Consider the following 25,506-nt stretch of genomic DNA (forward strand, 5'->3'; position numbering starts at 1 on the left):
TTGTTTCTGTGACATGAAAGGGTTGTTGGACATGAAAAAGTGGTGAAATGCCTGTCCCTAAAGATGAGTCAAATTTATACTGGTTGTCATCGACCTGGGCTGGTTTGGAAGCTTTGCATAGAGCTTGGGGGCTAGACAGATCTTGGAGATTTCTGGACTCCTAGCTTTTTGCTTGAGAGGGAGGGGCAGGTTGGGTGGGTGGGTGGATGGATGAGGAAGGGAGGTGGTAGGGTCTATGACTTGAGTTAGCTGTAGGGCACTGTGGTGCCCAGGAGCCGCAAGATAGGTGGCATGATTCCTCCTCGGAGCAAGGTTCAAGTAGAGATGGAAGATACCGGGTATCGTTCACAATGCAGCATGCAAATCCTACTGTAGACACTGCTGAAACCTGTTGCTGAGGGTACTAGGACTCCAGTAGGGCGTAACTGCAGTGGCTTCCTGCAGGAAGGGACTGTTAAACTCCTGCAAGAAGAAAGGCCTTAGATGCTAGGCAGAGCAGCGTTAATTGGACGAAGATGCCTGACTCTAGTCGTTGCAGGTTCTGAATGGGGAAAACACTGGGAGGACTTGGTGTTTGACAGTCCTGGTGACAGGAAGGCTAAGGCCAGAGGGGCAGTTTGAAGAAGTGTGTGCTGGGGACTTGGGGACTAGAAGGAAGTGAGGAATCTCGCCATGCTTCTGGTCTTGTCGGCTGGGGTAACTTGAGTCTGTTTCTCATTAAGTACAGAGGAGGGTTTCATCACTTACAGGAAAAGCACCCGCTTATCTGAAATCTGACCTACTTCGGGTTGGAGCCAGACAGGGCTCCTGCATCCCACAGGGACACTTGGGCTGTAGTTGTCCAAGTCAGTGCATCCAGCCAGCCTTCAGCAAGGAGCATTCGCCCGTACCACCACTCCCACCATCCACAGAGGCACTGAGGGCTGAGGTCGCCCCTCTGGGGTGTCATAGTGAAGCGAGGCGGTGAAGTAGGCTCAGCAGGGCCCCAGAGTCTGAGGTCCCATGGAGTCAAGTGCTGTTTCTGTATTCAGTACGCTATAGACGCAGCCCTGCCCTCCTGAGTTGCCACACTCCTGGGATTCAGCAGTTCAACTTTCTCATTTTAGGGGCTGCATCATGATGGAGCTGGAAGTGCTCTGGGTTGGGAGGCAAGGCGTGGTGGGCAGGGATTGTCCTGGTGTCTTCTGGGAACGGATAGTTAAGCCAGATATCTTTCAGCTTCCTCTTGCCTCCCACCTCCTTTGGTTCTCTGGAGGTAGTATTAAGCCATTTTTTTAAAGCCACTTTTTACTCCTACCAAAGATGACATTTTATTTGGTGGTTAGAATTTCTTGGTCACCAAGAGAAATACAAGTTAGAAAATGGACAGACTTTATTTGGGAGGGCTTCCTGAGGTAATCACCTCAAGTTCTGATAAATAAACAGGAAAGAGAAGACAGGGATGAGGGAGAGGGAAGGAGGAATAAGGAATGATAACGGCTCAGATTGGCATGGCAGTAACAGCCAAGGGACGGGGTTGGTGGGGGCGGGAGGTGACGGCCTTGGTCAGCAGTGGCTCCCAATGGCCCTAGAAGGTGTTGGAGGTGCCGGGGCAAAGCCCAAGTGTGCAGTGCCGCATTGATCAGGGCAGAGGAGCTGAGGAAGGTGAGGTCCACAAGGAACAGGCTTAGGACGCAGACTTAGGAACTGCACAGAGATGGCACAGCTGTCACAAAGGGGGTTTCAGCTCTGACCCTTGGGCAGGGACCTGGCCAGGTCTTTGCCCCAGCTGGGTGCTGAGCTTGCTGTCCAAGAAGCCGCAGTCTGTTGAGGGGATGGTTGAAGTTTTGTGGGGCTTGGGGAGGTGGCAAGGGTGCTGGAAGGCTCTGCTGTCTGCTGCCAACCTTTTTTTACCCCTCTCCCTCTGCTCAGCTTTGTTTCCGGTGGGGACACATGTTCTAAGGCCAGTAGAGGTAGTTGGGGATGGGGCCTCAGTGATGACTGGCCCCCAGTCCTCCTTAAGTGGGTTCATGGGGAATGATGCGCTATAGACTCGGGACAGCTGAGGTTGGGGGTGTAATAGCTTCTCAGCCCCCTGCCCCTGCCCTGGTCCCCTGAGCCAGAGTTACAGGGTACTTTACTGAGACTGTCTACTGCATTAGCTGAGGGAGCTGATAGGATAAAGGGGACAGCTTAAGGGAGACAGGAGCAGGAAAAAAGAGACTTCAGGGTTGGCCATGGTGCTGAAGGGGCTGGAACTGGAGGAAAAGGCTGGAACCTCCACTTGCAGCAAGGCCTTCTGCAGGCTCTGAAGGGGATCTGGGGCTCGGGGTAGGAGACTCTTCTTTCTGACGGGGCTGAGCCAGAGAGAGCCCTCCCTAGAGGAAGCTGGAGGGATGGAATAACCACGGGAGATTGAGTCAGCTGGGAAATGCCCTCCCCCTCCCCGCCCGAGTGGTCTCTGCTGGGGCAGAGGAACCTGTTCAGCACAATCGCCAGGCTCCCTTTCCTGTACTAGTTACTCAACTTCTCCATCCTGAGGTCTCACCGCAGCCCCAGGCCCCTGTGGGAGTGAAATCAGCAGGATGGTGCAGGGGTGCCTATGGCTATGGTGGGGAGAAGGGAGGTTCCACCACCTTGGGCCTCAGGGCTGGGCCTGCAGCTGGAGCCCTCGGGAGGACCGGGGCCTTATCCTTTGGCCTGGGAAGGGCCTCACGGTATAAGGGGGAACATTGGACTGGGATGACAAGATCTGGTCCTATCTCCAGTACCCTGTCACCTCCCCTCTCTAGACCTCAGTTTCCGATTTGGTTGAACCAAGAAGTCAGTCCCAAGGGGTCTGAAGTCCCTTCTAGTCCCAGCAGCCCTGCTCGGCCAAGCCCCTCGCTGCCTGGTCTCATCTGCTCTGTACAGCATCCCTGTGGGCAAATAAGGCACTATCTCCATTTCAAAGGAATGTAGGGAACTGTGGTGCAGAAAAAAGTTCCCCTGTTAAAGGTTGGGCAGCTTGTTAGCAAACAGCCGTAACAGGAACCCAGGGCTCCTGACAATCCATCATCTGGATCCTCCCACCCACTTCGGTGAGTCCACCCCTAGCAGTGAGGAGCCGAAGCGGGAGGGGGAGATTCCCTGGGTCCTGCTCACCCCTTTCTAGCAGGCTTTGCTCCTTCAGAAACACCAAGTGGGTCCCTAGGCATTTCTGTCCTCTCCCCGAACCCGCCATCCTGTTCTATCCTGAAGTCTAAGGAAATCCCATCTTCTGACTCTGATTTCCAGCCCTTGCTGTACAGCAAGCCTCTCCTTTTTCTGCCTCCTCCCCTGCCACGAGGAACCAGCCATGAGGTGACTCCCTGAGTCTAATCTAAGACCTTTCTTGCACTTGCAACCTCCCCTCCCAAAGCCATCTGCTCCCCTCCCCTCCCCCGTCTCTTACTCAGGAGCGAGTTTAGACCTACAGGCAGAAGGAAGTGGAACCCCACTCTGTTGACTCAGCAACTATATTTCTCCTTGAGCTGATTAGCACTGAGTGGAAAGGAGGGGAATTCACTAGTCACTGGAGCTGGCCCTGCACCAGGCTGGGGGTGGCATGGTGGTGGCAGCACCTAGGCCTAGGGAATATGTCTTCAGGGAGGGGTCTGGGGGGCTTCTGTGATTCAGGCAAGTACCCAGGGCCCCTTGGCAGGAAGAGAGACCTCGATGGGCTCTGATTGTCTTCACTGAACTCTCATAGAAATGGGGGTAAGAACAGGCTGGGACCACAGGAGCACCCAGAAGCCCCCTGAGTGGCTCCTGGGGGCAGTCTATTCTGAGCCCTCAGGGCCTTCCAGGTGCAGACACAGCCCTGCCTCAGGGAGCCTCCAGTCTGAGACAAAAATAAGACCCAAGGCAGATTCTTCTAGGTGGTTGAAGCTTAGAATGCAGAGCTCGGCCACAGAGGCAGGAGGATGACCCTGAAGTGGGTCTGGGCAGACAGGAGGAAGCCTCATAAGAGGAACAGGGGAGGCCTAAGCCCAAGAGGCTGGGAGCTGCTGCAGGGGGGCTCCCCATCCTCCTAAGGGGCTCACACACATAGGCTAACAATGCCCCCTCCCCCTCCCAGTCCTGTGTTTGGCAGGGGGTTGGGGAAGGAGGTGCAGGGGCTACCTTTCAACCACTCCCATCCCTGCCCCTTTCTTTCCTGGCAACCCCCAGGTGATGTAGCCACCCCTCTGCCCCTGGCTAGCTGCCCAGCCCACCCCAGTTAGGGAAAGAATACTTTCCAGAGAGAGGTCTGTGTCCCTTGCCTTGGTGTCTCCCTGCCCCCAGCCCATAGATCTGTGACCCTTGCCCAGGAGTCTCTCAACCCCCGACCCTTCTCCCCCCATTGCAATGGTCGTTCAACAATTGCCTTCCACAATATGAGAGAGAGAGTCAGAAGGAGAGACAGAAGGAGCCTGGAGCACTTGAATCCCTGTTGGGGGAGGTGGTTGGCGATGATTTATTAGCCAGACAAGAATCAACAAACAAGTTCTAACATCTGTTCTCGCCAAACTGTTCCTCAGACAACAGCAGCATTGGACCAGGGCCCAGACTCAAAGGCTCAGAGGGCCAAGGAAATCAGACTCCAGGAGGAGAAACCAGGGCAGCGGGATGCAGCAGGGCCCTCCTAGCCTACTTCCTTAGAGGCAAGCACTGAGCCATTGGATTCTTGGAGACTCTTGGGAGGGAACCAGTGGGTGTGTCCCTAAAAGGAAGCAGACTCCACATTTGCTCCTCTGACCTCCAGGCTTCTTTGTGGGGGCCCAGATCAGTTAGGGGAACAGGGCTAAGCTGGGATCTGGAGGAGGGGAACAAGCACCCGGGCCCCCATGCGGCAGAACTCTGGAAAGCAGCCAGATTTCCTGAGGAAATCTCTGACATTTCCCGTGGTAAAGAGTTAGTGGATGTGGGGTACGGAACAGAGCACTAAACAGGAAGCTGGGGTTCTAGTCCTTGACCTTGATGAAGCCACTATCCCCCTCTGGTTTTGTTTCCTTATCTGCACAGTGAGGGAGTCGAACTTGATCAGTAAGGGCAAAGGAGACGATGCTCCTTTTCCTTCTCTCACCCGTGGCAGACATCACTAATCAATCACAGAGTTCTTTTCTGCTGAGTTCAGATATGACCTTAACATCCTTTCCAATGCAGCGCTCTAGGCAGCCACAATGAATGGATTGGAGTTGGCATGCGAGGTGACACCTTTTTGCCATCTTTGCAATGGATGATGGCTGAGGTCCTTTCCAGCTTTGATCATCTACAGTTTGTTCCATCCACATTTTCTGAGAAGGGCGCCTGGGTGTGTGTGAAGGTCTCTGGACCCGCTGTTCCAAGTTATCCCCCCACCGCCCCACCCCGCCCCAGCTCAGACTCAGCAGCTACTGAGGAGGCCCCAGGGGGAGCCATGCCTGACCTCTGTTCTGAAGCACCTATCTAGAAAGGTTGTGGGGGAGTGTGTGCCCCCAGCGGGGTAGGGGCTTGTGGGGCACAGGAGGGCCTTGTTCAGCCACAGAGTTCTCAGAATGCAGTCGTTGGCCACCTGGATTCTGTAGAGAGAAGGATGGTCCCAGGTCACACCCTCTACCTTCTGCCTCCTACGCTTACCTGCAGCCTCAAGGGCCAAGACGTCTGATCTTAACAGACATTGCCCTGCAGAGAGGAGGTCTAAACCTCTCTCGTTCATTCAACAAACATTTCCTGAGCATTTGCTCTTTGCCCGGCACTGTGCTGGGTGCTCTGGAAACAGAGATGAACAAGTCCCAGCCCCTGCCCTCAGGGAGCTCACACTCTGCTGGGGGAGAGGGGAGATGGGTGTCAATGATCAGTGGCATGGCAGGTGTGTATAAAGCCTCTGTGTGGACGGCCTCTGCGGTGAGGTCAGGGAAGTCTTTGCAGAGGAGGAGAAGGGCAAGCTGGTCTTCAAGGATGATTAGAAGGTTGCTGGGCAGCAGGAGGGTGCACTTGCAGGAAGTAGCTATAGGCAGAGGGACTGGCATGTGCAAAACCTTGGGAGGTTTGAAACCACTTGGTGTGTTTGGAGAAATGTGACCAGTTCTGGGAGGGTGGGAACAGCTGATGGTAAGACTGAGGAGGTGGTTCCCCAGCCCACAGAAGTATAGAGGGCCTCATGGGCCAGGTAGCTGTTTTAGAAAGACCATTCTGACTTTCTTGGGGCAGAGTGGGTCAGAAGTGGCAAGATTGGTGGTTAGGAGACCAGTTAAAAAGCCCTTGGATAAGTCCTGATGAGAGATGATGGGGGCTGAAACTGGGGAAAGGAAAAACATATTTAGGAAGAGACTCAGCAGGAATCAGTGGCTTATAGGGGAGTGAGGGTGAAGAGAGGGGAGATGTCAAGGCAGCCCTACGACCTTGAATAGTTGGGTGACTGGAGAGGTACCCGATCAGAGAGGGAACAATGGAGGGAGCAATCCGGGGAGAAGGGTAAGAACAGTGTTGGCTGTGCTGAGTCCAAGAAGCTGTGGGATGCTGGGGAGCTGAGCAGAAGCCTGGAGAGAAGTTTGCATAGAGACATGGGCTGGTGACATCAGCTCTAGGATGGTAGCAGGTGGCAGGGGTGTGGATAAGTGTGAGCAGGCACAAGGGCTGAGGGGGAGCCTGAGGTGCCAGCAGTGGGGGGAGGAGGTGGGGAAGGGCCTGAGGAGGGGGGCAGAGGCAGAGGGATTGCGTGGGAGCAGCTGGTGGGTCTAACACATCCCATGAAACAAGATACTGACTTGAACGGATCAATGAGAAGACTGGGCAGGTGGGAGGATGGAGGAGAGGAGGAGTGTGCAGAAGGAGGGGACGTGCGGGTACCCCCTCCCCTGAGCTCATCTGAGGTGACACAAGGGACTCCAGGTGCTCTTCTTTAGGAGGGCCCTGAAGGCTGAGGGGAGGGAGCCAGAGTGAGAGAGGCCCAAGTTCAGACTGGAGAGGAGAGGAGAGGTGGAGCCAAGATTCCCAGCACAGGGTGGGGTCAATCTCAGGTGGGTCTGAAGAGGACAAGCCAGGTGAGAGGGACACAGGCTCAGTTGGGGGAAGGCTGACAGGGGCCTCTATTTTCTCTGAGAAGTGGAGGGAGTGGGGACTTGACAAAGGGGAGGCAGGTCCCAGTAACTCCAGGCAGAGCAGAGGGAGCAAATCTGGGCCTGGAAGAGGGTTGCTGGCAGCCTGGACCCTCTGTCCTTCCCATCTCACCTCAGATCTCTGACCTGCATTCACCCTGACCCAGGCATCCAGTCTGAACACCTTCTCCACCCTCCGCAATCTAGCTTTCAGGAAATCCTCTTTGCACCCCCATTTACCTGGCTTCCTGGGACAGGCCTGGACTGGCACTTCCGTAGGACTTCGTGCCTGAGGATGCACGGCGGGCCCTCACACCCTGAATCAGGCACCTTCACCTCCACCTCGGCATAAATGTTGCTGGGGGCTTCCCCGGGGCTGCCACGGCCCATGGCATAGAAGTCTATGGGTTCATCAGGTTCGTGGTAGATGGGGTTGGAGGGCTTGGGGGGCGGGGTTGGGCGGGGTCTCGGAGCGGGGCTTGTGTAGACTTCGGGAGGCAGCTGAGGTTTGGCGCGGACGGGAGGCTTGGGCTTGGGCGGCTGGGACGTCTAGGAGAGAAGGCAGGCGGGGAGGAGAGTGGGTCAGAGCAGCGCAGGCAGGGCCAAAGCTGGAGCTCAGCCCGAGCCTCCGCTCCCTGCAGGCCCCCGCCCCCTCCCCGCTGGCCCCGCCCCCTGACCGCAGGGCCTTCCCTCTTTTCGTCTCCCGGCTCCTCCCCTCCCTCAGGCCCCACCCCCTCTCTCCGCCCCTCCCGCCCAGTACCTGCTTTGGCTCCCCCGCCCCGTCTTTCTGCGTGGGGGCTGCGCTTTGCTCCTTTTTGAGGATTGAGGTATACTGAGTTTGTGAGTCCTGGCTTTTGCTTCCAGAGTCTGATTCTTCAGTCCTTAGGGACAGTCCTGCGGGCTCAGGAGTCTGCGGGGAAAGAAGGAGGCCTCAGGGACTTGGTGCACGAGGGGCGGGTGGGAGTCGGCAGGTGATGCAGGGGGGCGCAAAATAATCTCGTCCATATGGATAATGTCGGGGGTGGAGGTGCGACACAGAAATTTGGGTGGCGCTGGGTTTCTGGGTGAGGAAGAGGGGGCAAGGAGACCAGGAAGTGGGACAGTCGCTCTGGTCACAGGCCATATTTAGCATTAAACTTAACTTCATCTGGGCCAGGGCCAGGCCAGTCGCCATTTGTACCTGTGGTTGTAAAACTACAACAAGGCTTTAGAAGTCTTTAGCCTAAAATTTTTCGGCATGGGGATAGATCTCCAAGACTTCTGTGCCTGTGTTTATTTCTGCAGGTGCCAGGCGACTACTTTATGGAGCTATAAGCTAGATATTCGAGGGACAGAGACACTGCCTCAGGGATGAGGAGATGAGCCTTATAGGGTTCCTTCCCATGTTAGGTATGCTTTTTGCTCAGCATTTATCCCTGGGTTCCTGAATGTTCTCCACATGCCCACTACTTTTGGAAGGCTCAGGCCATAGGCCTTTTCTCATGCTTCTGCAATCCGCCAAGTGTATGTCTCCGTCTGAAGGTGTATAGGCAGTTCATGGATTCAAATCAGAATTCTTTTCCTTGCCTCAACCCCCTAAGAGTTCTTAGCATTCCCTTTATGAATAAAAAATAGCACCTCTACCCTGCTGCCGAAACAGCAGCACCTTAGGAGTCAATCTGGACACCTCCCTCCCTTCCTCCCCACATCTAACGGAGCACAAGCGCTGCTCCTTCCACTGCCTAAATATCTTTACATCTGCACACTTTCTCCATGCCCACAGCTACCACTCCAGTTCAGGCCTCCTAAGTCGTCCTCCTGCACCATCTTGCCCTGCTAACCCATTCTCCACTCCGTGAGCAGAGTGAGCCTGCAGAAGTTCCCCTAGCAATCCTTCCGTGGCTGCCTGTTGCTCCAGGATAAAGCCCAAACTCCAGAAAACGTGAGTGATAAGACCCTCTGAGGGCCGGTCATGGAGCGTGGTCTCTGACAGCTCTGCCTTCGGCTCTCGCAGCTCCAGCTGGCTCCCCTCCCCACCAGACTTCCCTACACCCTGTTCCAACTGCTTGGAAATCTTCAGGTCTCCCCTTATTCCTCACAAAATTCCACACAAGAGTTACCCCTAGGCACAGTTCCTCAAGGCAAGTTCTTTGAACTGACTCCAATCAAGCTCCAGGAAACTATTCTTGCCCAGGTCACTAGTGACCTTCTGTTGGCCAAATCCAGCGGTTAATTCTGGACCCACTGGCACCTGCTCTTCCCTGATGCATTTTCTTTGCTTCGCGTCAAGAGCGTCACACTCCTGGTTCTTCTCCCCTCTCTCTCTGACTGCTCCTCCTCAGTTTTCTTTGTAGGTTCCCCCTCATTTCTGCAAACTCTCAATGCTGGAGACTTGGTATTCTTTTCCAGCTACACTCATTCCTGAGATTTCATCCCTCCTGAAGGCTTTAGAATCAATCCATCTACATGCTGATGGCTCCCAAATGTTGATCTCCAACCTAGACTTCTGTCCTAAACTCCAGATCCATATATTCCAACTGTGTACTTGACATCTCCATTTGGATACTGAATGGATGTCTCAAACCGCAAATGTCAAAACTGAACTCGTGATCTCCCCTGCCTCCCCCAGACTTGCTCCTCCTATAGCCTTCCTCATCTCAGTCAATGACAACTCCATCTTTTCACACTCCTCACCCAATTCTGCAAAAACTCTGTCAGCTCCACTTTCCAAACAGACCCAGTGTTCCACCTCCTCACCCCTTCACCTCTACCAACCTGGTCCAGGCTGCCATCTTCGCTCCTGAAGTATTGTAGTGGTCTCCATCTGGTCACCCATGTCCCTCCCGAACTTGCCAGGTCATGTCACTCTTTAGCTTGTAACTGTCCAGTGCCATCCCATCTCACTCAGAATAAAATCCCAAATCATACAAGAATTTACTGGGCCCCTTTCCTTCACCCCTGTGGTCTCATTTCCTACCTCTCTACCCATGCTAGCTTCCTTACTGCTCTTACTCTTATTCACACACATCAAGGATCCTTCTGCCTCAGGGCCTTTGCACCTGCTGTGCCATCTACCTAGAATGTTTTTCCTCTAGTTATCTGCATGACTTTCTCCCTTACTTTATTCAGGCCTCTGTTCAAATGTCCCCTTACCAGAATAGCCTTCCTTGATGTTCCTATGTAAAATAGCCCCAACCCTGTCACTCCTTGTTTCTGTATTCTCTGTTTGTTATCTGTCTTACACATTCGGTGTCTGTCTCCTGTCACTAGAATGGAAGCTCCATGGAGGTAGGGATATTTGGGTCAGTTTTGTTTACTGCTATTTTCCCAGTGCCCGGACCAATGCCTGGCACAGAGCGGTCCCTCAGAACTGCCTGAACTTCCTCAGGGAGGCACTCGCTGACGCAGCTCCCCACCACGTGAGCTAAATGGCACCCCACTCTGTATTTCCTCTCTCACCACACTCTCACACTTGATTCCTATTATATGTCTTTGCCGCTGGTAAGTAGCTTTGTGGGTTTGACACCCATCTGTCTTGTCTCAGTAAATATCTCTTAATTTAAAGAACAAATGACCCGGTAATTCCCTGGCCGTCCAGTGGTTAGAACTGGGCACTTTCACTGCCGAGTTCAATGCCTGATCAGGGAACTAAGATCCCACAAGCTTCGAGGCAAAAAACAAAAAAACAAAAAACAAACCCCCCCCCTCCCAAATGACCCGTCTGCCTAGCTGGCCACTCCCAGCCCCTCCAGGCTTTGTGTGGCTGGGCTGGTCTCTCAAGGACCCCTCCTCCAGCACACGCATCTTTCTGGAAGGGCATCTGCGTGGAGATGTGTGGGCAAGGGAGGTTTGGCTGGGTAGTCGGTGGGAATGGGAAAGTGCCTGATGTCGAGGTCCTGCGGCCTGGGCTCTGGCCTGGGTTCCCAGGGTCAGGGTCAGTGTCAGGGCCGGGGATGGGGGTGGCGTACCTGGCGGGCGAGGGGCTCGGTGAGCGTCTCCCCGTAGGGGCTCAGCGGGCACGCCTTGTAGTGCAGCAGCAGGTCCTGCAGCCGCGCGTGGGCGCTGTCCTCGCCCAGCACCACGTGGCGCCCGTCCACGAGTTGGGCCAGCAGGAAGTGGCGGCAGCAAGTCCGGCTCCTGGAGGCACTAGTCAGGATCAGACCTGCTCCCTCTTCCCGGCCAGGGCACCAGCACGAGGAGTGACCCCTACCCGCCCCGCGCCCGTGTCTCCCACCCTTCCTTAGTAGCCTGGGGGCTGAGCATAGACCCCCTCCACCCCTGCTGGGAGTCAGCATGAAGTTCTTCCCCTCACACGTCCGTCAGTATCAAGTCCCACCCCCTGATTAGCCCGAAGCCCCGCCTCCCTGTCGCCCAGCGCAGCGCTCCGCCCCTCACCTGTAAGTCAGTACAAAGGTCACGGCGCTCTCGCTGAAACGCACCAAGTAGCATCCCTGAGGCTTCCTCTCTAGCAGCCTCTCGGCCTCTCTGTGGGTGATGGAGAAGACACGGAAGATGCTCGGACTCTTCCAGCCTCACCCCCCTGTCTCCCTGGCTCTCATGGGGGGGACCCCTACCCACTACCAAGAGGGCTTAAGTGGCTAGAGAAGGGTGGAGGTGGGAGAGAGAGAGGATGTGGGCACTGCGCTCCTGCTGCAGGGACTGGGCGTGGATGGTCAGGAGACCTCCCAGCCCTGCATCCTCCTCCTGGCCTCATCCTGGAAAAGCGGCCTGGGGTGGGGGACTAAGGGGGGCAGTACAGCGGCCGCAGCAACAGGGGTGGTAATAGACTTCTAGACTTCACAAGCCACAAGCTGAACAGAGGATGTGAACAGAGAGATACAGGAGAAGTGAAGCTGAGAAGTGGAGAAAGAGGGAGGAACTGCAAGGGAGGGAAGAAAGAGGAGAGGGCTGGAGAGAGCCAGAGGTAAATAAAGATGGAGGGAGAGTGACTGAGGCAGAGGTGGAAACTTGAGCACTAGAAGCCTTAGAGACAGGGGGAAAGTTGAGCCTCGAAGGGAGAAACTGAGGCACGGAGTGAGGGGTTTGGGCTAGAGCCTCTCCAATGATCTCCCCCAGGGGAGCTGCCTTAACGAGTAGCCTTGGAACCTCCAGGTGTCATAGCCTGGCCTGTAGCCTCAATCTACTCCTGATTGACCGCAGGACCCAGGACTGGCCCCTGCCCTCCTTTGAGCCTATTTCTTCCTCTGTGACTCACCTCCGGGTGATGAAGCCGTGGAACCAAGCAGGGGCTGCCCCATGCTGCAGGAGCTCATGGGCCTGGGTCTTCTGGAACCAAGCCTGAGTCTCAGCCTGCAGGGACATGCCTTCTTCCCTAGGCACCTCTTCCTTCCCCATATCCTTTGGGCTGCAGGCAGCCCCTGGGGCCTGGGGAGGTGCCTGGACAGGGGAAGAGTTCAAGGAGGGGGAAGTAGCCATGATTAGTGGTCCTTCTTCTGACTTCAAGCCAGCTACTCCCTTCTCATCCTCATACCTAGCCCCTCCTGGACATGCGGAGGAAGCTCCCCATCCCCCATCCCTGTTGCCTATTTTAGGGTATAATTGCCCAGAAAGTCCCTCCCAAAGTGTAACTTAAATCTCTTCTTTAGGTCAAAATGTTTTTGTTTCCAGGGAATTTCCTTCCACTTCCATCTGGGTCCGTGGGCCTTTGATCCAGTAGCAGTGAACTGTTAAACTGTGCTTAAATGGGAGTGAGGCCTTCCAGATGGTCAGAAAAACATTCCCTGGCCTGAGGGATGAAGGGAACGCCAGAGGCCAGAATGAGGGAGGGCTCACCCTACAGTAGGAGGGACTGAGCTGGTTCACGGGGAGGATTTCCTATGACTGGGTGAGTGAGAAGGCCTGAGATGAGGATGCACTGGGCAAATGAAGGCCACGGACAGAGATGCAGACCCTCCCTCTGGGCCCCTGGCTTTGTCGGCAGACCCAGCTCATTCCTGCTTTGGCCTCTGTCCGCCTGCAAGCCCTCACCCGTGGGAGGGTGGGAGCAGAGGAGGGGGCAACACCCCCCAGGTTCCCACTCACCGCAGCGTGCGCAGCGGAGGCCCTGGGGCTGGGCCGGGCTTCCTCGGCCTTCAGGGCCTGGAGTCTGGGTCCTGGAAGCAAGCCCAGGCCCTGGCAGCTCCTGCGGTTCAAGTCTAGGGGCTGGAAGGTGCTGAAGGTTATGGTGGGGGCTTCTTGACTCCCTGTTAGGACAGAGAAGTTTCTCAGTGAAGGCCTGCCTCTCCCTCTGCTGCCCACCCCTCCCCCAGGCTCAGAGGGGCCCCATAGGCCTCTCCCTGGGGACCTGGAGGACAGGGCCAGTTGTGACAGCAGGAGAAATGCAGGAGGGATGGCAGACATGATTTCTCAGGGAGGAGGATCAAGGGGCCAAGGAGGCGCAGAGGGGCTTCTCAGGGAAACTGGGCCCCAGGAAGGAGCGCCGGGAAGCCAGCTGGCCTTCGGCTGGTCCGGAAGTCCTGAAATCCGGGAAAGGAGGCAGATCTCTTCAGGGCAGGTCCCTCTTCTGGCCCAGGATCCTCGGCCTCCCAGCCCCCTTCATCCTCCTGCTGCCTCCTCTCTCCACTCGAAGAAGCCCTCAGAAGACCCTGTCACCCTTATCCTCAGGGATGCGTGGACCTGGAGCCCCCGAAGAGGGGCAGGGGTTGTGGGCCGACTGCCCGCCAGCTCTGGCTTGAGGTGTGACCCGTCACCCCTGAAGTGGGAGCTCAGGCCCAGAGGGAGGAGAGCAGGGGTCACGGGGGTCTTGATGTTCCCTCCCACCCACATTCCCCAACTTCACACTTACCTTGGGGGCATATCTGGGCCAGGGGGAACTCCATGGGGGCAGCCTAGGAAAGGAGCCCCCTGGAGCAGGGTGTGCGTCTGGGCTCTCAAAAGGTGTGCACCCTCAGCTACTCATCTCTGCTCTCACCCCAGCCCCCGGGGGCAGGAAATGTCGCCTCACCCACAGCCCTAGCCCTCGCGGAGGACTCACGTCATGGAAAGCCGTAAGACAATTGTCCCTCCCCCGGAAGCCAGGCAGATGAAGGTGGTGGTGGTGTGGTGAGTATTTGTGTCATTGTGGGTCTGGGTGTTGGGGAGTCCTTGCTGCTGTCTTATCTCCATCTCTCCGGTGATTCTTTCTCCACGCCCTCACTCCAGACTGGGGCTTCCCTTTCTCTCCCTCTCTCTTTGTCTCTCTCTCCATCTCTCTCCCTCTGTCTGAGCAGTGGCAGTGGGGACGTCAACCTCAGAAGGATAAGCCTTATAAGGTGATGGGGCTTCGGGGTCATCAAAGATTCATAGGCAGGACTGTGCTCTTAGGACACACGAGGAGGAGAGGGGGGAAGAGCTGCAACAGAAAGAATGTGGGTCAGACTTTTGAAGGACTTTCTGAGGTCATATGAAACCTGTGAGACAAGGAGGTAGCGAAGAGGGAACCTGGCTTCATCGTCAAGCAGAGAATGGATCTGGGTTAGGACAAAACCAGGCCATCCCGCAGAAAGGGAGGCAAAATTTCCTTCAACTAAGCAGGTCGTTATTAGCAGCAAGATTATTAGCAGTTGTTATTAATAACTTTAGTGCTGATGTCTTAAACCTGCAGTGTGCTTACATCTGCTGCCACCCTAGAGGACCAATCCCATTTCTCTCTCATGTGATCCTCACAAATGAGAAGGAGTCAGGGAACATTATCTCCATTATCCAGAAGGGTAAACTGAAGCTCAGAGAAGTTAAGTGCCTTGGCCCGGGTCTTTCAGTGTCTCAGATGTTCATGGCAGAGTTGGGACTAGAAACTAGATCTTCTTTTACAAATTTCACTGTGATTTAGGCCAACAGTCCATGGCTACGTGCCAGGCACTGTTCTTGGTGCTGAGAGCCCAGAGAGAAAAAGGATCTTGTCTCAAGATGTCAAGAGGGGGAAACGACTTGCCAACAGGTACTTACAGAAGGTTGTGGTGAGTTAGTGGTGTGGGCTGGTGCTACGGGAGCCCACCTCAGAGGCTCCTAATCTAGCCGTGTGTGCAGTGCGTGCCTGCGTGTACAGGGGGTTGGGACGTCAGAAGAGGGGATTGAGCTGAGCTGTGGAGGATGAGAAGGGTTGAGGAAGGTGGGGAAAGGTGTTTCTAGAAGAGGAATGAGCATGTGCAACTGCATGGAAAAAGGAAATAGGGTGGAGCGGGGGATGTGTGACTGGAGCGGAAGCTGGCTTGGGGGCTGCCAGCAGTGGATTGTGCAGCTGGAGGGGCCAGGGCCAGAGTACACACTGCCTTGCACCCAGGAAGGACTTTGGAGTCCCGACAGCCTGGAGAGCTACTTCCCCAGCAGCTCTGAGAGGGAAAGACTTCCCCCAGGAGTCACGGCTGGCCCAGCCACACCCATACCCCAAAGCCTTGCCTCCCCCTGAGCTGCCTGAGCCCTCTTCCCTTCCTTAAAAACTGTTGCCTTAGCCTTGATCCCAGCCCCCAGGGATGGGATCGAGACTAAGGCATGATGAATGATCTCCCTCACTATGCTCTGCACTGAAAGCAGAGTGGTCTCAGCAGACGTCAACCAGGGAGCAAGATGCCCCTGTCCTCTTCTTGAAGCCCTCCTCCCATGATGGTGTGTGATTCTCTTGAACACCTCTCCTTCATATGGTTTGGAAGTGGAACATCAGTTAGTATAGGCTAGGTTATGCTGAGGTGACAAAGAACACCAAAATCTCAGCAGCTTAACACAACAAAAGTTTGTTTTTGTTTTTTTTAAAATAAATTTATTTATTATTTATTTTTGGCTGCATTGGGTCTTCGTTGCTGCGTGCGGCTTTCTCTAGTTGCGTCAAGCGGGGGCTACTCTTCGTTGTGCAGCTTGGGTTCTAGGTGCATGGGCTTCAGTACTTGTGGCTCGTGGGCTCTAGAGTGCAGGCTCAGCAATTGTGGTGCATGGGCTTAGTTGCTCCGCAGCATGTGGGATCTTCCCGGACGAGGGCTCGAACCCGTGTCCCCTGCATTGGCAGGCGGATTCCCAACCACTGCGCCACCAGGGAAGCCCCAAAAGTTTGTTTCTTACCTATGCAAGTTACACTGAAGAGCTGGGCATCTCTTCAGGGCAGCTGTTGCCCAGGTGGTGGCTCAGCCTCCCAGGTTGCCTAAACATTATGGTGCTGCCATATCTACACACCCTCCCACAGTCACTGTGGCAGGGGAAGAGGAGCATGAAGAGTTATCCACTCTTTCCTAAATGCTCTCCCCATCTCTGGGAGTGAAACGTGCTCCTTCCGCTAACACATTATTAGCCAAAGCAGGTGGCTTGCAGGATCTCAGTTCCCTGACCAGGGATTGAACCCAAGCCACAGCAGTGAAAGCCTGGGATCCTAATCACTAGGCCACCAGGGAACTCCCAGGGATGTGTATTCTTCCACATGGGGAGGAGCAACGGCTACACTGATGAACCCAGTCATGTCTCCTGTAGTGAGGAAGCATCCCAGCTCAGAATTTAGTCTTGAGGACAAGCTTAGCAAGTGTCTTAGTAGAGCTCAATGCAAGACTCAAAGTTTGACACTTTATTTGGGAGGTACAAGGTCAGGGTGGTGAGGATGAGGAGAAGAGAAGTGAAGCAAAAAAAAAAAAAAAAAAAAAGCAAAATAATATTACTGCATTGGTTACCACTTCAAAATGAGCTGAAAAGAGAAACATCCAGTTTCTTGACAGGCATTTTCACTTGAGGACTTTCTCCAGACAGGGTGCAAGCTGAAACCACAACTTGGAGTAACCCACAGAGGGGAGAAAGGAGGAGGAACTTATCTTCCCAGCTCCCTCATACTTCCCACTTCCCATTGATCAAGATGGTCCCACAAGAACTGACTTAGAGATTGCATCCCCTGTACCTTGGTATCCACTCAGGAAGCCAGATCTCATGGTCCTTGGTGTGGTGTCTGATATTAATCAGAAATGGAGAGGTGACTCAGAGAGATAGGTTCAACAGGTGAGGTGTGAAGACTGTGCATTCCTAGGACTTCAGCTTGGACTCTAGCCAGCTCGGGTCCCAAAAAAGGGCTCTGAAAAAAGTGGAAGTGGTTTGGGAGGCAGCCAGCCAAGGAGTCAATGAGAAGAATCTAAGGAGGTGTACAAGTTTTGTGTCCAACACAGTCTGCCCCTTGTGTCTTCTCATCATATACAGATCTTACACTACAAGACAGGGCTTACATTTTTAAAAAAAAAATAATTTATTTATTTATTTATTTATGGCTGTATTGGGTCTTCGTTTCTGTGCGAGGGCTTTCTCTAGTTGTGGCAAGCGGGGGCCACTCTTCATCGCAGTGCGCGGGCCTCTCACTATCGCGGCCTCTCTTGTTGCGGAGCACAGGCTCCAGTCACGCAGGCTCAGTAGTTGTGGCTCACGGGCCTAGTTGCTCCGCGGCATGTGGGATCTTCCCAGACCAGGGCTCGAACCCGTGTCCCCTGCATTAGCAGGCAGATTCTCAACCACTGCGCCACCAGGGAAGCCCCAGGGTTTACATTTGTTCTGTACAAACAGAAACATCCTTACTCTCCAAGAAGGGAGCTACACTCAGTCACACAACCCCCTTCAAGGTGGAGGTCAAGGGTGTCTTTCTCAAAGACTGAGGTGAGAGGATAAGTGAGAAAAGCTACAATCCTTGTAGTTGTAACTGATCCAGAGGCATCATCTCCCTCCTCTGCCACTCATTCTAGATGCCCCCACCGTTAGATAGCATTTCATCTGCTCTGGGTTGTTTTTCTGGTGGGGTGATCCAGAACTTCATTCCCCCAAGGTATAGACCCCTAGTTGCCCTGCCCTTGTTGGTTGTTGTAGCTACCCATTAACAGTCATCGCCAGGCATGGAAGTACTAAGAGATGTCCCAGACATTCTCTGACCAACTGGCCAAGCTATTTGCCACTCCCTAGTAGTCCATGCCCGTCCTTACTCTGGACCATCTTTCCCTATGTGCAAAGCGGATGACTGATGCATGCTGCAGCTCCGGGAGGACTTCCCTTTAGCACCGTCTTTCAGGGACACTCTGAGTGAGACCATACTGCTGCTAGAGCCAACGTGTCATCCTGGCACATCTATCAGTTGGTTATAGGGACTCCCCATGGGGTCACAAATGTGGTTGCAGAAGAAGCAGTAGCAATAGAGGCAGGAGATTGGCAGTCTGGGCCACCTGCTCACGCAATTTACTTTTGAATTCTGGATCAGTTCAAGACTGGTCCAGATGTATCATGCCCACCACAGAATGAAGTACTTGCTTTGCCTGTCCAACTTTAGGACTCGTGGATCAGATAACATTCAGTTTTATGATGGGCAGCTCATGTTGAATGGTCACTTGGTGCCCATTGGTCAGGCACTCGGTCTCTATTAGGGCCCAATATCGAACCCGGAGCTGTTTTTCAGATGTAATTCTTCGTCAGAGAGAGCATAACCTTGTTCCAGAATCCCAGGGTATGTGCTGCAGTTCCCCGTCAGAGCTTGCCAGACTCCACACAGCATCCTTAGCCATCACAACAGGGATTTCTAGCACCACTGGACGTGCTGGATCACGAGGCCCAAGAGGCGGGGCAGCTTGTTTACAGCCTGGACCTGCTGCAGGGGCCTATCTTGCTCTGGGACTCACTTAAAACTGCCAGCCTTCTGGATCACCTCACAACTAGTTTGAAGTGATATTCTCAAGTGCAGCACACCTAGCCTCCAAATCTAAAGAGTCCAGATAAATGCTGTGTCTCTTTCTTAGTGCTGGAAAGTATAAGGAGCAACATCTTGTCCTTTATAGCAAGTTCCAGACCAGGGCTTTTGGAAAGGAGGTGACAATGGAGGGAATCTGAGGAGATCTGTGTCCAGCATAACAAGGATAATATACACTGTGGTTACAAATATCTTTCTTTACTTTTTCGTTCCTACCATTTGCATTCAGGGAACAAAATTGGTGTGTGTGTGTGTACCATCCTACCCTGTGTTCAGACTTTACCAACGGCCCACCGTTACCTTGTATAATCAGTTATTACTTGATAAATAATTGCCAAGGGCAGGCTTTGCCTTATTTGAGGGTTACCTGGCATCATTTTACAGGTGAGAAAACTGAGATCAAGGTCAAGAGACTTAGCTTCAGTCACACAATGAGAACATTAGTCTTAACCTGGGGCTTCCAACTTGGGACCTCTAGGTATGGGGGTGGGGAGGGAGATTAGAGCCATCAAGTCTTGAGTGTTTGCCATTAGCAAGCACCGTGCTAAGTGCGTTACAGGCATGGACTCTTATACCCTTATACAGACCCATGAAGGAGATGCTCTGATTATCATCCCCACTTCACAGACAGGGAATCTGAGACTTAAGAAGGTCAAGGGACTTGCCCAAGGTCACACAGTCAGGAAGTGGGCATTAGAACCAGGTGGTCTGGCTTCAGATCTTGGGATCAGATCTGATTAACTACTAGCCAATACAGATGCCAAGAAGTTAGGGACATAACCCCACACGGATGGGTGGGCCCTGCTTCACTGCTTTCCCACTGAATGATTTCATGTTAAAGATACCTGAGAAGAGCAGAAAAGGTGCAGACTTTTCAAGACTTTAACTATCACTAGAACAAAAAGCCCTCTAAGGAATTTGCCTGTGAAGACCAAAATGTTCAAGCTGTAAAAAATCAGAATCCAGGAAACTTTTCTAACCACAGGTCATAACTGTACCCTTCTAGTAACCTATGCTTTGCTGCAATTTCAACTCACAACATGGACTCATTTGCAAAACCATAGTGTCTTTGAATGTAGTTTTTCATCCAGCAGAATGTGCTTTGCTGACATCACAAGCGATCATGACACACTCCCATAACGCTATGGAAAGGAGCAGTGATATTTCAGATTTCACATAATGCCTTTTCTCTGAACAGCTCTAGGCATTTACAGGACCAAAGGCATTACTTTATAGTTACTCTTGCTCTATCTATTTAGTCAACAAGTATTCTCTGCCTACAGAATACCAAACATGCTAGGGGCTAGGCATGCAAAAGTAAATAAAAACTCAACAACCTGTTCTTTTGGAGTTCACATCTGGGTGAAGAGAAGTGCCCACGGCATATTAACCTTTTAGTGCCTCTTACTTCTTATTGCAAATCAGTAGGTAACAAAAGAAGCACGCTATAAGTGAGGGACTGTGAACTGAAACGTCCACCCTTAGCCCTCCCCTCAACAGCCCCTTTTCCCTGTGGGTCTGCATGTGTCTGGCTGCATTTCTAAATCATAGCTTTATTATAGAATTAGTACATGAATTTGTAATGATCCAGGCCTAGTAAAGTTGTTCCTTGTTCTTATGAAGGTATGAAAAAAACTTCCTCTATAAAGTAATGTACATAATAACTATATTTACAAATTTTTGGAAAATTATAAGGCCTTTTGCAAATGTAATATTAGTATTGACACTGATAAATTAGATCAATTTCTTACTTTTTAATATAGTAAAAGAGCTCAAAGAGCATCCGATTTCCTGGAGTCAACAATGAATCAGATAGAGAAGATCAAGATGGCCGAGTAGAAGGACATGGAGCTCACCTCCCCCTACAAACACATCAAAACTACATCTTCATGTGGAACAGAATACCAGCTGAAAGCTGGCAGAAGATCTCTTATACAACTAGAGCCACAAGAAAGATCCCCATGTAACTGAGTAGGAGGAAAGGAAAAAAAAAAAAAAAAAAAAGGAAACAATGAATCAATGGCAAAAGAGATAGGTTTCCGAGTTTCTTTTCATTCTTTTCCACTCCAAGGTGAAAATCTCTTATTTATGTTGAATTCCCAGTGTCTGGAAAAATGCTGGCATGTCAGAGATAGTCAACATATATTAACGTGTTGAGAACATTTTTAAAAGGAGAAAAGAAAGCTTTTAGAGAATTAAAAACAGCCCTTCTGCACATGAAAAGATGCTCAACATCTCTAATTATTAGAGAAATACAAATCAAAACTACAGTGAGGTACCACCTCACACCGCTCAGAATGGCCATCATTAAAAAGTCTACAAATAACAAATGCTGGAAGAGGTGTGGAGGAAAAAGAAGCGTCCTATACTGTTGGTGGGAATATATATTGGTGCAGCCACTATGGAAAACAGTATGGAGGTTCCTTAAAAAACTAAAAATTGAGTTACCATATGATCCAGCAATTCCACTCCTGGGTATATACCTGAAGAATGTGAAAAGATACATGCACCCCAATGTTCATGGTAGCATTATTTACAATAGCCAAGACATGGAAGCAACCTAAATGTCCATTGACAGATGAATGGATACAGAAGATGTGGTACATATATACAATGGAATATTACTCAGCCATAAAAAGAATGAAAGAATGCCATTTGCAGCAACATGGATGGACCTAGAGATACTAATTGAAGTAAGTCAGAAAGACAAAGACAAATACCATATGATATCACTTATATGTGGAATCTAAAATATGATACAGGGGCTTCCCTGGTGGCGCAGTTGTTAAGAATCCGCCTGCCAATGCAGGGGACACAGGTCCAAGCCCTGGTCCGGGAAGATCCCACATGCCACGTAGCAACTAAGCCCGTGTGCCACAACTACTGAGCCCACATGCCACAATTACCAAAGCCCAGGTGCCTAGAGCCCACGTGCCGCAATAAGAGAAGCCACAGCAGTGAGAAGCCCGTGCACCGCAATGAAGGGTAGCCCCTGCTCACCGCGACTAGAGAAAGCCCGCGCACTGCAACGAAGATCCAACGCAGCCAAAAATAAATAAATAAATAAATAAACTTGTAAAAAATAAAATAAAATATTATACAAATGAACATATTGACAATACAGAAACAGACTCATAGACATAGAAAACAAACTTATGGTTACCAAAGGGGAGAGGGTGGGGGAGGGATAAATTAGGGGTTTAGGATTAACAGATACACACTACTATATATAAAACAGATAAATAACAAGGTCCTACAGTATAGCACAGGGAACTGTATTCAATATACTGTAATAAACTATAATGGAAAAGAATATGAAAAAGAATATATATGTGTATATATATGTGTATATATATGTATAATGAATATATATGTGTATATATATAATGAATATATATGTGTATATATATATAATGAATATATATGTGTATATATATAATGAATATATATGTGTATATATATATAATGAATATATATGTGTATATATATATAATGAATATATATGTGTATATATATATAATGAATATATATGTGTATATATATAATGAATATATATGTGTATATATATAATGAATATATATGTGTATATATATATAATGAATATATATGTGTATATATATATAATGAATATATATGTGTATATATATATAATGAATATATATGTGTATATATATATATAATGAATATATATGTGTATATATATATAATGAATATATATGTGTATATATATATAATGAATATATATGTGTATATATATATATAATGAATATATATGTGTATATATATAATGAATATATATGTGTGTATATATATGTGTGTGTATATATATGTATATATATATATATATATATGTATAATGAATCACTTTGCTGTACACCAGAAACTAACACAACATTGTAAATCAACTCTACTTCAATTTAAAAAAAAAAACCCCAGAGGCAGAGGTGGCTCCTTGTTGGCACCTCCCCATCTCCTCATGCTGTGCAACGGTCCCCTCCACAGGCCACCCTCCTGCAGTTCCATATGTGTCTCCTTGCACACAGTTGCAGGACAGCCTCTGTCACGGTGCAGACTTCTTCTTCCCCATGCACACTTGTGCCTGCCGTGGGCACCTGCGTGGATGAGAATGTCAGAGGAAGAGAAGACTATAGGGCTGTGGAACGAGAATAGAAGTTGGGTCTGTCTGAGCTCCTGCTCCACCACCTACCGGCCCTGAGACCTGGGGCAAATCCTGCAGGCCCCCTGAGCCTCAGTTGCCTCACATGTAAAATGGGGATAACCCAGACCAAGCTGTTGTATGTAGACAACATGCTGTGACTCATGCAATGCTTCGTCAACTGGAAAAGTCTGCTGTGTTTCTGTATCATTATTTTATTTCTTATATCAATAGAGTAATAATAAGAAATGGAGATCCATCCAGTTGGCCAGTTCAACAGAGTTGAGCCCTCCCAGGATGTGTCAGGCAGCCTAGGCATTGGGAATGCAGCAGCAGAGATGTGCATGGCCCTTGCCCTCTGGGAGCCTGCATTCTGGTGAGGGGAGACGAAAAGAAACGGGTAACAAATCAGAAAGATAATTTCAGATCGTGATACGAGTTATAAGATGATACTGCAGGATGTTAGATGTAGGGTAGATGCTGCTTTGGGAGGCCGCTCCTGAGGAGGTGACAGACACTGTAAGCCACTGACCAGGTGAGAAGGAGCCAGCCCTTCAAGGTCTGGGGAAAGTGTCCCAAACAGGGGGAACAAGAGTACAAAGACCTAGAGCACTGTGACAGTCACAGGGCCAGGCACCCAAAGCAGCTGCCTGCCTGCAGGCTGCTGACCTTTCCTGAGAGCCGCCCGCAGTTGGGGCCAGTGTGGCTCCCTCGCAGGCCTTTCCCACGCCAGCCACGCCAGCCACGCCAGCACTGGCTCAGTTACAACCTCCCTTAATAGCCTTTCCTTGGGAAGTAGGGAGGGCTGGCCAAGGCCTGGGGCAGGGCAGAGCGGGCCTGAAAGGTGTTGGGGAAGATGGAAACAAAGACAAAAGGCAGAAAGGAGGGGTGTGGAGGAGCTGCAATGGTCTCTCCAGCCCAGAAGTCTGTCTACCCAGCCCAGATTCTGCAGAGATTCTGCAGAGAATTCCAGAATCCTGGTCACCCCCATCTTGGGATTCTGCCTTTTGGACCGGGGAGGACCCTGGGGATGGACTGTCTCTCTCCACCCCCCTGAGTAGGAGGACACCATGAGGATGAGCCCTGCTTGGTATTAAGTATCTACCCGCTACCCTCCCCTCCCATGAGTTGTCTCCTTTTCAAGAGAGAGAAGAATCGAACAGGAGAGCCTCAAGTCTGATTATCAGTACTCAAACACCTGATTGCCATCTTCTCCAAACCTGCCATTTAATTGATCACCAGTTTGGGGGGGGTGGGCGGGGAGGTGGCGGGCTTGGTGCAGCTCCACCGAACGCCACGACTCTGCTCTGGCTGCTCTCTGTGCACAGTAACCAAGCACCCCACCTCCCCCCACCCCACCCCCCTGCTTCTGGAAACCGTGCCCACTGCTTTGATACACTGTGTGATAATTGCAACGGAAGTACTTTTCACCTTTAAAATGGAATTATTACTCACTCTCTTTGTCTGGAGGCCTGGGCCCAGGCCAGCAGCCCTGGCAAGGAATGAATTCTCTTAGACCCAGGTACAGCGGATCCCTCCCATAAATTCAGACCAGTTTCCGGGCCTGCCGCTGAAATCTTGCGTGTGCCTCAGCATTTTGTCAGGTAGGTGCACTTGGAAGAGCTCTAGCATCTTGAGGCTGTGACTGTCTCTCACCCTTATTTGTATTTTCATCCCCCTCCACCCTTGTGCCAAGGTCAACCTGGGCAAGTTGCTTGATCTCTCCAAGCTTTGGTTGCCTGGTCTGGAACGTGGGAGAACACCTCTCTGGAAGGGTGGTTGTGGGATTCCGTCAGCAAATGGGTGCTGAGCCCAGCAGAGGGTCTGTCTGATCTGCAGGAGGAGCTCAGGTATTTTTTTCCCTTCTTTCCTATAAGTTCCTAGCAATGTGATGGGAACATTTAACCACTGTCTCCTCAGGGCCGGGGCAGAGGGTCAGACCTCAGGTCTTCCCTCTGGCTGGGCTTGTAGCAGCTGGGTCTGGTCCCTCCCTTCTGTCCTGTGAGCTGCCGGGCTGATAACGGGAAGGGCTCAAGAGCACATGTGAGATGGCTTGTCTGCTGGTGTTCCCTTCCCAGAACGCTTTCCCTGAGTTCCTGAATGTATTAGTATGCTCGAGCTGCCATAACAAAAACCACAGATTGGGTGGCATAAACAACAGAAATTTATTATCTCATAGTTCTGGAGGCTGGAAGTCCAAGATCAAGGTGCCAGCAAGGTTGGTTTCTGGTGGGGCCTCTCTTCCTGGCTTGCCGGTGGCTGCCTTCTCACCGTGTCTTCATATGGCCTCTCCTCTGTGCTCATGTGGGGAAGAGGGGGATATCTCTGGTGTGTCTTCCTCTTCTTATAAGGACACTAGTCCTATCGGATTAGGGCCTCACCCTAATGACCTCATTTGACCTTAATGACTTCTTTCATGGCCCTATCTTCAAATATAGTCACGTTGGGGATAGGGCTTCAACATATGAATTTTGAGGGGGCACAATTCAGTCCATACACCAAATGTCAAACCTGTCCTCTTCCCTCAAGGAGCTCAAGTTCTAAGGTAGCTAGGACCACAGAGGAGAAGCGGTCATGCCCAGAGCCATGTGCATCCTCCAGGACTTGAGAGGAGAGAGCTCTCTTCTGGCTGG

At 51.4% G+C, this 25,506-nt stretch overlaps 1 protein-coding gene across 1 annotated transcript; it reads right to left on the bottom strand.

Moving 5' to 3' along the window:
* Positions 1-5,364: 5,364 nt before the first annotated feature.
* SH2D2A (SH2 domain containing 2A) lies at positions 5,365-13,928 on the bottom strand. The gene is made up of 8 exons (XM_057526576.1): positions 13,843-13,928; positions 13,080-13,240; positions 12,253-12,434; positions 11,433-11,522; positions 11,006-11,174; positions 7,819-7,968; positions 7,299-7,607; positions 5,365-5,540 (listed from the first exon to the last, which is right to left on the bottom strand). The coding sequence occupies exons 1-8, from the start codon at positions 13,874-13,876 to the stop codon at positions 5,424-5,426; spliced, it is 1,212 nt and encodes a 403-aa protein (XP_057382559.1). The 5' UTR covers positions 13,877-13,928; the 3' UTR covers positions 5,365-5,423.
* Positions 13,929-25,506: the final 11,578 nt, after the last annotated feature.

The sequence above is a fragment of the Balaenoptera acutorostrata genome, chromosome 1 (genome assembly GCF_949987535.1).
Source record: "Balaenoptera acutorostrata chromosome 1, mBalAcu1.1, whole genome shotgun sequence".
In the NCBI taxonomy this organism is placed as follows: Eukaryota; Metazoa; Chordata; class Mammalia; order Artiodactyla; family Balaenopteridae; genus Balaenoptera; species Balaenoptera acutorostrata.

Excerpts from the sequence above, each read along its gene's own strand:
- SH2D2A (XM_057526576.1), bottom strand. The coding sequence starts at position 13,876 with ATGGAGTTCCCCCTGGCCCAGATATGCCCCCAAG. Across the intron at positions 13,241-13,842 it reads GGCCCAGATATGCCCCCAAG|GGAGTCAAGAAGCCCCCACC; the intron begins GTAAGTGTGAAG and ends CTGTCCTAACAG. Across the intron at positions 7,608-7,818 it reads GGGCGGGGGAGCCAAAGCAG|ACGTCCCAGCCGCCCAAGCC; the intron begins GTACTGGGCGGG and ends CTTCTCTCCTAG.